Source organism: Lynx rufus, unplaced genomic scaffold, assembly GCF_022079265.1.
Source record: "Lynx rufus isolate CCGP_SWC_20201006 ecotype Redwood Valley unplaced genomic scaffold, mLynRuf1.p SCAF_1, whole genome shotgun sequence".
Lineage (NCBI taxonomy): Eukaryota > Metazoa > Chordata > Mammalia > Carnivora > Felidae > Lynx > Lynx rufus.
The window spans coordinates 239,381,535-239,391,662 of NW_025814823.1; the positions used below are offsets into that span (position 1 = coordinate 239,381,535).

General features: G+C 48.9%; 1 protein-coding gene across 1 annotated transcript in view; it reads left to right on the top strand.

Annotated features, from left to right (window-relative positions):
• Positions 1-10,128, top strand: part of LOC124522806 (palmitoyltransferase ZDHHC11-like) — a 31,842-nt gene extending 21,714 nt beyond the window's left edge. The window contains exons 8-10 of the mRNA XM_047094446.1: positions 2,961-2,995; positions 4,470-4,570; positions 10,058-10,128. Coding sequence (XP_046950402.1) covers positions 2,961-2,995; positions 4,470-4,508 — 74 coding nt within the window. The 3' untranslated portion in view covers positions 4,509-4,570; positions 10,058-10,128. The remainder of the gene's footprint in view (positions 1-2,960; positions 2,996-4,469; positions 4,571-10,057) is intronic.

Sequence of the window (10,128 nt, forward strand, 5' to 3'; positions counted from 1 at the left end):
CTGGAGCTCGCCTCTAGAATGTGTAGTAGAGCAGTCTCAGGGCCACCTCATTCCCATCCTGTCTCAGGAATCCAAGGAAGCTGTGACCGTTCGTTGTCACTCTGCTGGACACTTGTCATCCATCATCACGTTTAATCCCTCTGTGGATTGTCTGAGACAGGTCATCATCCCACTTTGATGACCGGGCTCGCCTCTTGGTGTGCGTGGAGCTTTAGGACCCCACCGGCTTAAACCCTCCCCACCCCACACCCCTGAGGATACATTTTCTGCTTTCAAAACTGTATATGCCAGATATGGTCATATGGCTTTCTAGTGCCACAGTAGTAATAGCATGGGGTCTGGGGCTTTTAAATATTTGTATACTTCATTCTAAATCTTCCAGTGTTGAAAAATGCATTTCTCACTTAAGAAAGGTAGTTACCTTTCCAGCCAATTTACACAAATTACCAACACTGTCGAATTCTACCGAATTTTTAAAAAATAATGACACAAACCCTCTCAGAATATAGAGGAAGGGAGACCTGTTCTGTGAGGCCAGTTCCAACCTGATACCAAAGCCAGACAATGTCATCCCAAAAGAATACCATGAAGCAAAATCCTTCAAGAAAACACAGACAGAAACCATTGATTAAGTGTTAGCAAACCAAATCTAGCAGCATACAAGATTAAGTACCATGGCTATGTGAAAATTAATTGACATTATACAAAATACCAACAGTAAATGACAATAATATGACACTGTCAATTCAGAAAGGGAGTTGCCAATAAGAAACTCTCACGTGTGACAAAAAAATATTCTCAACAAATTAGGAATGAAATGAAAAGATCTTCATTCTGACCCATGCAATACACCTATGAAATACAACTAACATACTTCCTGGTAAAAGACTGAGTACGTCTTAAAACTGGGAATAAGGCAAGGATGTACTGAAGTTCCAGCTGGTGCAATAAGACAAGAAAAAGGAATAAAGAATAGAAAGTGAAACTGTGTTGATCACAGACAACATGATTCTAAAATACAAACAAAACAAAAAACAAAACTACTAGTAATAAAATAGCTTTGCAAGAAGCAGGTAAAGTGCTCTCCAGTAAGCTCTGGGACATTTATCTTCAGTGTTATCCAGAGCATGCCTGAAATCAAATACAGTCCCTACCTGGCGTCAGGAACCTCTGTGTGCCTCCAGCTAGCTCCACAGCAAATTGCCTCAGCATGGTCAAAGTAAAAGTTTCTCCATTGCCTTGGCTGACCTAGAAATGTTTTATGTAATTTGCCATTATCTGGAATGGAAACAGTAAAAAATAAATCTCTTTTGACTTTGTATTGTTAAAAAAATAGCAAATCCAATCATATTTCTGTATTTGGCAAAAATGCCACTGAAAATAATATTAGTTATTTTATTAACAATAGCATTAACAATAATGAATTTAATGAAACTGTAGTAAAGTCTATACATTGAAAGTTATAAGTCATTGCTGAGAGAAACTGAAGACATTTAAAATAAATGGAAAGATATACAACGTTCATGGATTGGAACACTCAATATTGTTAAGATAGCATTTCCCCCAAAACTGATCTATGGACATAGTACAATCCCTATTGAATTCCTAGGAGGTTCTCTTTTGTTGTTTTTTGTTTGTTTGTTTGTTTTTTAACCAACAAGCTGATCATAAAATGTACATGGAAATTCAGAGTACCTAGAGTAGCCAGAACAATTTTGAAAAGAGAACAAAACTGGAAGAATTATACAATCTGACTTCAAAATTTACTAAAAAGCGGTAGTAATCAGGTTAGTGTAGTCAATGGAATAGAAATGGAATAGAATAAAAATTCTAGAAATAAGCCTTCACACTTATGGCCAAGGCAATCCTTTGGGGAGAAGTGAAACCTTCAACAAATGGTCCTGGAACAACCGGATATCCATCGTGAAATAAAAATAACACCATACTGGGAATGCAAGCTGGTGCAGCCACTCGGGAAAATAGTCTGGAGGTTCCTCAAAAAGCTAAAACTAGAACTACCCTATGACCCAGCAATTGCACTACTAGGTATTTATCCAGGGGAGACAGGTGTGCTGCTCCAAAGGGACACATGCACCCCCATGTTTATAGCAGCACTATCCACAATAGCCAAAGTATGGAAAGAGCCCAAATGTCCATCGATGGATGAATGGATAAAGAAAATGTGGTATATACAATGGAGTATTACTCGGCAATCAAAAAGAAGGAAATCTTGCCATTTGCAACTACGTGGATGGAACTGGAGGGTATTATGCTAAGTGAAATTAGTCAGAGAAAGACAAAAATCATAGGACTTCACTCATATGAGGACTTTAAGAGACAAAACAGATGAACACAAGGGAAGCAAAAATGATATAAAAACGGAGGGGGACAAAACAGAAGAGACTCATAAATATGGAGAACAAACAGAGGGTTATGGGAGGGGTTGTGGGAGGGGGGGATGGGCTAAATGGGTAAGGGGCACTAAGGAATCTACTCCTGAAATCATTGTTGCGCTATATGCTAATTTGGATGTAAATTTTAAAAAATAAAAAATAAAATTAAAAAAATAATAATACCGTACTTAGGTATTGACTGCCCTGAGACCCAGGTGCTGTCAAGGTCAGACTCTCCTGGGGCGTCTCCCCTCAGCTCTCCGAGTCCTCAGGTGGCCCCTCCTCTGTGCGCCTCGGTCCTGGCTGCTGCCCGCGTGCAGACCTGCCACAGAAGTCAGGGCCGCCCGGTGGCCGCGTGTGACACATACCGGCTCTGAGCGGGCCCCTTGGCCAGTGTGGACACTGGCTGTGGAGTGCGCTCCCCCACAGACCCCTTCCCTGGCCCCGGGACCCTGAGGACGTTTGCTCCAAATCGGTAATAACGAATGTCGTTTTGTTTAACGATAAGCTTGAGGTTGACCACTCCATCTTGTTTCTTGTCGTGAACAATCATTTCTTCCCTCACAGGAAATAGCCAGCAGCCTGACTTCGTCTGCCCTCAGGTGAGTCTCTGAGCCTCCTGCAGGTGCTTCCCGCGTCTCAAAGACTTCACCACGATTCCCGACGAACACGGTCTTTGGTGGGAAACCTTAGGGTACTGTGATGACGTGATTGAAGACAAGCCAGTTTCCCTTGACGTCACAGACGCGGACAGCCACCTGAAGGGCTCGCCGTACTCCACTCGCTGGAGCTTGCGATGAGACCTCTCTAGGTTCTTCACAAGTAGCATGTGAGCCAGTGCACAGGTGTGAGCGATGCCCGTCTACTTTCTGTCTGTGAGCATGTGCCGCGTGCAGAGGGCGCCGCGGTCCATGACCGTGTGCAGCAGAGGCAGGGCTCTCCATGTGCCAGGTGGGTGACCGCACCTCGCAGGCCCCTGGGGAGCACACGGCCTCTGCCCCTCCTGTGCCACAGAGGCAGAGAGTGGCCCCTTTCACGTCGTGGCCCAGCTTCAAGCGCACATTTTAGAGAGTAAATCAGGTGTAGCGGAACACCGTGACTACCGTCCCCGCGACAAGACGTCGTCTTCTCCTGGAGTATGAGTAACAGGAGGCCACACAGCACCCATGTCAGCAAGGTCCGTGCTGTCTCCCCTACATTTCCCTGAGCACACGGTGAGCACAGGCTCCCTCTGTTTCTGGAAGGATGGTTCTGGGGAACATTTCACAGCTGTAAGTGTCTGAATATTGTATCCTCACTTCACAACCTCAGTAACTTTGCACCAAGTGCCCTTTAATGCATTTGAAGTGAAATTAAAAAGGGCAAGTTATTTACTTGAATGTCACCCACCACACACACACACACACACACACACAGACCTCCCGCTCTGGCCCGCAGGGACTGTTGCAGAAAATGTTTCTTTGGTAACCAAAGAGTTTGGACCCAGTTGAGCAGCTAGCGCTTTAGACACCTTCCGTGGCCTGCTCCTGAGGCCTCACCCGAGTCTCAGTCCTCGAGGCCCACCCACCAGGGGCCTCCCTGGGACGTCGATCACAGGGAAACCTTGTAGGACTTCGTACAGCCCGTGTTTCTCGCGGTCGCTGGCAGACAAACTTATTGGGAGTACTTCTTCCCGGCTGTTCATCTGTCTAGGGTGTCCGGTCTGCTGGTTGTGTACAAATCAGCCAAGCAGTGAATACATGAATAAGGGGGAGGGTCCATCATGCAGGTGAAGCTGCTTCTGTCTGGTTTTAAAGGCATTTCTGTCGGCAGAAATCCACCGGGTGGCTTGTTTTAGTTTTCCACTGGTGTTGGAAGCCTGCAGCGTCCTCGCATGAACCTTCTGCGTGTTTATGGTGCGGGACCCCCTCTGGCACTCAGCCTCCGGGCGCTGCCTGCTCCGGAGACTGCAGATAAGAGGGGGCCCCAGCGGGGAGACGTCCACGGGCACCGTGGAGCCCGCAGGGTCCCCATGCACTAGCCCGCCCGGCGAGGGCCTGCTCTGTAACGTGCTCCTTCTTCCCCGCTCTGCCCTAGAGGACCCGGGAGCAAGGTGTTCCTGTCGCCATCCGGTGATCCAGTGACCTCACCCTACACTCCACCTTGGCCTCCGGCACAGAGGACCACCTGCGGTGAAGGTGAGCCTGTGCTCAGATGTAGGGCCTGGGGCTCCCTCCTAAGCCGGGCTCGGCACCATACCTGGATGCTGGTTGCACTGGTGTTCTGCATTTACTGGGTGCCTGGGCCACTACACAAAGGGCACCGACGGTGTGTGTGGAGTAGGAGGAGAAGCGAGGGCAGATCACGCCCCTGACGGGGGCCCGTGTGTGTGAGAAGCGGAGTCCCCAGACAGGTGTCCCTAAAACGAGCCTCGTACGTGTGCTCTGGTGCCACGTGCTGGTGATGGCCACGTGGTAGGTGACACAGACCAGAACGCCCGCTGTGATAGACTCTCAGCAGTGGGTGTTTTCAGGGTGTCCCGTGTAATCCCTTCAACTTTCTGTGTGTTTGGAGTTTTTCATAATAAATGTTGGGGATAAATGTTGGGATAGAGAAGGGGTGTGTATAACTGACAGTCAACACAGAGCGTGTGAGCCACACACGGGGTTGAGTGAGGAAGCCTGCAGATGATACGCTCGTGGCCCCAGGACCGGGCGGGCGGGGTGGCCTGTGCGGCCAGGCAGGAGACACAGGCAGACACAGCGTGGTGGCAGTCTCACCGGCAGGTGAGTGTAGAACCCGGAAAGGCGGGGCTGTGGAGGGCCCGGCTCCCACCGTCCGTCCTTCTGTGTGCTCCCTTCCAGAGTGGCTCACGGGGCCACCCAGCCAGTGGGGCCTGAGTTGCTTCTGTAACAGCAAGAGGCTCCAGACAATGTGCTGGAAGCCTCGGCTTCGAGCTTGACTGCACTTGAGAGGGCCCTTCAGACCCTGGCGCTCAGCCGCCCATGCACGTTCACCGAACTCACACGCCCAGCCCCGGGCTGGGGCTTCCTCTCTGCTCATTCTGGAACCCGCGTTTAATCCTGACGCCCTGTGTGCCCCACTTCACGCCAGGCCCACCCCTCTGCGGGCGACCCCAAGGCCCGTAGCTCTTAGCAGAGTCCTTAGAGACAAATGGGCGCCATAAGGCACACTTGGGCTTGGGAGTCCACTCTGGTGTGCAGGCGTGACCGGCTCCACGGCCCAGAGTAAGTTCTTTAACCTCCTGGAGTGCCTGGGTCTCCACGCTTGCAAGATACGCATGGACTCCGTGAGGGGTCCCGAGTCCTGCTGCCGGTGTCCAGCTGGGACTGGTGCTCAGTAAATGGTAACCCCGTCCCCCATCATACCTGCTTTGGACTTTGCTGCCCATTAGTTATAATCCTCATCTGAGGACGCAGACTCATCACTGATCTATGCGTTACCTGCTTCCTAAGTTTACTTGGTATTTTATTTATTTTTGGTAACAGATGTAGCATCACTGCCCCCCCCCCCAGAAAAAGGCAGGGTCCTGATGTGGTCGACTTCTGTGTGGCCCGGCCACGTGTGGTCTGCTTCTGTGTACGTGGCTTGGCCACGCTCTTTGTTCTCATGTTTTCCTTTCACTTCAGTGTTTCACATCATATGTAGTCCTAAAAAATAGATGCTCACAACACATTGGTTACTCTTTATTTCACAGAAAGGACATAGTGTGTATGTGATGTTTGGAATTTGGGGGAATCACCTTTTCACTTACTACCTCTAGGTCAAAACAGTGGTTCCCTGTCCCGGGTGGCTGAGCTCATTTGCCTTCCTTCTGCGACTGCTTCTTGTAACTCGTCCGTCCCCTCTGCTGTGGGCCAGCAGGACGTGTGCCCCCGTGCGGGTCCCTGTGATGAGCAGCAGGCCATCTCTTCTACAAGGCCAGACTCTTCTACAGGGGTGCTCGGTCTGCACTCCTGCAGAAGCATATGCATGTTCGGAGCCCCGTAGGTCCGTGTCGTCCCCAACACCTGGGGCACCGAGTGGTGCGGCTGGCGGCTCACGATCCCTCCCAGCCTTCCCCTCACCACCGATGGTGCTGAATATGCATTAGCCATGTAAATTTCCTTCTGTCAGAAGTGCTTCCTCTTGTCCTTGGCCCATTTTCCTCCTGGGCTCTTTCTGCTTTTCTTATAGATTTATTTGTGTGCTTTATATATGCTTGATACAAACGCCTCATTAGTTGGGTGAATTACAGATAGAGTGTCACAGCAACTCGACTCCATGCTTAGCTGAACTCAACATTTGATGAGTCACAGTCACACTCACACTTGTGCATATTTTATGATAATGCTTTTTGGTCTCGATTGATCTCGAACCCAATCTTCTAAAAGACAGTCATCTATGCTTTCCACTGCTAATTTTCAACATTTGATTTTGAGAGTTGAGTCCTCACTCTGTGGGTCATTGGTGTGTTTAGTGTGAGGTAGGGATCCAGCTTCATCCGTTCCAGGTGGTTTCTGTTGTTCCAGCTGCTTTCGCTAAACATCAGATTGACCTTCTTTCCCCCACTGATTTATTTTTTTGTATGTCTCATATATTTTTTATTCCATAATTCCTCCACTACTGCCTTTCTGTATTTAGTTGAATTTGCATACTGTGCCATTGTGATTCCCATCTTCTTTCCTTTTGCTTATACTTTTTAGTTACCTTCTTACTGGTTACCTTGGGGATTACAATTAATACCTTAAGCTTATAAGAGTCTAGTTTGAATAATACTACGTTAATTTCAGTAGTATATACTCTGATCCTATACATCTTCCTACCTCTTCCTTTATATTGTTACATCTTTATACATTGTGTGCCCGTTAAGAAAGGTTTATAATTATTCTGTGAATTGGTCTTTTAAGTCACATAGAGAAGAAGAGGAGTTACAAACCAAAGTACGACAATCCTTGCTTATGTCTCGACCTGTGTGGTTACCTTTCCGAGCGTACTTTATTTCAGCTACTGTCTAGAGCCTCTGTTTTAGCCTAAAGATCTCCCTTTAGCATTTCTTGTAGGGGAGGTCTGTTGGTCATGAATTCTCTCAGCTTTTGTTTATCTAAGAACATCTTAATTTCTTCTTTATTCCCAAAATACGGTTTTGTTGGATTTAGAATTCTTGGTCGGCAGATTTATTTTCCTTCCAGGACTTGAAAGGTGCCCTCTGGACTCCATGGTTTCTGATGAGAAATCAGCTGTTGATCTTACTGAGGCCCCTTGTACGTGATTAACCACTTCTCTCTCAATGCTTTCAGACTCCTCTCTTTGGGTTCTGAGAATCTGGCAGTGCTGTGTCTTGGTGCGAACCCTTCTGAGTTTATCTTGCTTGGAGTTTGTGGAGCATCTTGGATGTGTAGATCCGTATCTTCCATCGGATTTGGAAAGCGTGCAGGCAGTGTTTCTTCGGATACTTTTTCTCTCTGCCCCCTCTCTTCTCCTCCTGGGCCTCAGGTCCGCCAGGTGCTCTTCATTTTCCTTTGTTCCATTTTTCTCCCTGGTCCTCAGGTTGGAGAATTTCAATTGTCTTCAGGCTCACAGATCCTTTCTTCTCCTGCTCTGTTTTGAACTCTTCTAGTGAATTTTTAATTTCACACTTTTCAGTGGCAGAATTTGTTTGGTTCTTTTTTGTAATTCTATCTCTTTATTGATTTTCTTTTTTGTTCATTCAGTATTTTCATGACTTCCTTTAATTCTTCACCTTGGCTCACTGAGCACATTTAAGATAACTGACCTAATGTCCTTGACTACTAATTCAAATGTCTGGGCTTCTTCCAGGAAATTCTGTCAAATTCTTTTTCTCCTTTGAATGGGCCATATTTTCCTTTTTCTCTGGATGTTTTATAATTTTTTGTTGAGAACTGTATATTCTGAGTATGATAATGTGGTTAAGTCTGGACATCAGATTCTCCCACTGCTTGGGATTGTAGATCTTTGCTTGTTGAACTATCAGTTTGTGACTCTCCCAAGCTATTTTTGCAAAACATGTATTTGTTGTTGCAAAGTTTCTCTCATTATCTCTGTGGTCAGCCAGTGTTTTCCTTCAATGTCTGGCTGCAAATAGGGGGACTAAGTGTCCCAGTAGATGCTCCCAAAGACAGCTACTGCTGCCAAGGGGGCCAGGGCAAGCGAGCCCTTGTGCCGGCCCCTCGGGACATGACCAGACTAACCAAAAGGCACAACAGACAAGTTTTGGAGTACAGAGTCCCTACTGCCTGCGCAGGAATGAAGGCTGTTGGCCTGTAGCTGTAGGAGGACTGAGGGTGGGTTGTCGCTGCTCTGTTGACACCACTCACTCGGGAGAGTTGGACAGCATCTCTCCCCTGGTGCTGTGCAGCGTGTCTGGTCTGGCTTCAGAGTCTGGAATAGTTGACCCCAAAGGCTCTCTGTAGCACAGTGGTCACATCTGTGGAGGACCAGTCTCTCATGCTTCCTGCTCCCCGGCTTTGTCCTCAGGTGAAGGATGCTGATATGCACTCTGAGAACACGTGTCACCACCTCCCCACAAATCTCTACCCCGCAGGCAGGCCTCCACTGTTCCACTGCCCGGCTCCATTGTGTTTCTGTTTTCATTCTAAGCAAACAGTGTGCTTCCCTGGGGCATCATTTCAGTAATACCTTGATCACCTTTGCTTCCAAGCACCATCACCTCCTTCTGTGGGTTTTTCTGACACGTCCTGCCTCTACCAGGTTGCTGCCCACTCCGTGGCCCTCTGTGGCCAGCGCCCCCACCTCTTACCCATCGGAGCCTTGCCCCCACCTCAGCTCCCACAACTGCCTCTGCGTTGGGTCCCCTGGGGGCCTGTCCATCTCGACAGCATTGTCCTCACACCTGGCTTTTCTACAGTCTGTTCCCGTTTGCTTCCTCTTCTTCAGGGAGCCATTGTTCATTGAGGTTCCCCTTTCATTTCCTTCCTGTTTAATCTCATTCACGCCTCAGTTTGTATCTTGACTAATTCTCAAGAGCTGGCTCTGGGAGGAGGACGAAGGCGTGTACGGGTTTAGAGATCTCCTAGAGACACTGGACTTGCAGAACCTTCCAAGGAAAGTTGTGCACAGCTGCACAGTCCGGTCCCGCCGCACACAGCCCTGTAAGTCAGAAGGAGCACCGTCCCCGGCCGTTTGGCGAGAGCCGTGCTCTCCCCTGTCGTCCGTGCAGGGGATCTGAAGTCACCGTCAGCAGGCCCAGTAGCACCAGGGCAAGGGAGAAACCTCCTGCTTTCGGCAGATGGTGTGAGGACATTCGGGGCCCCTGGGTAGCCAGGACTCACCGCCAGCAAGCAGAGCTGTGCAGAGAAGATGCCAAGCAAGACGAGGCGGCCTCTGTTGTGTCTTCCCCCCATGCCAAGGGTCCAAATAGGCTTTGGTGGCCCCCAGGAGACCCTCCTGCTCATCAGGAAAAGCACCACTTGTCTCTGTCCTGATGCGCGTGCATGGGGCAAAGCCACCCCCCCACCCCCAGCGCAGCCTCCTCTGCAGCCCCACATACAAGCGAGTGCTCTGAACTCAAGAGGCGAGATGGCCGCCGGTATCCCAGAGCCCGTCGTGGCTCCGTCTCCAAAATGTGCCCTTGCTGCTCTGTTCTGTCCCCTTTGGCAGTGCGAGAGATGCCATGGCACGTGTTTCCTGTTATTTCTCTGCAGGTCTCAAAGGACCAACAGGAAATGAGGTTGCCTGTGAAAGCAGACAGCGCCGGGGGCAAAGGCCCAGCTTC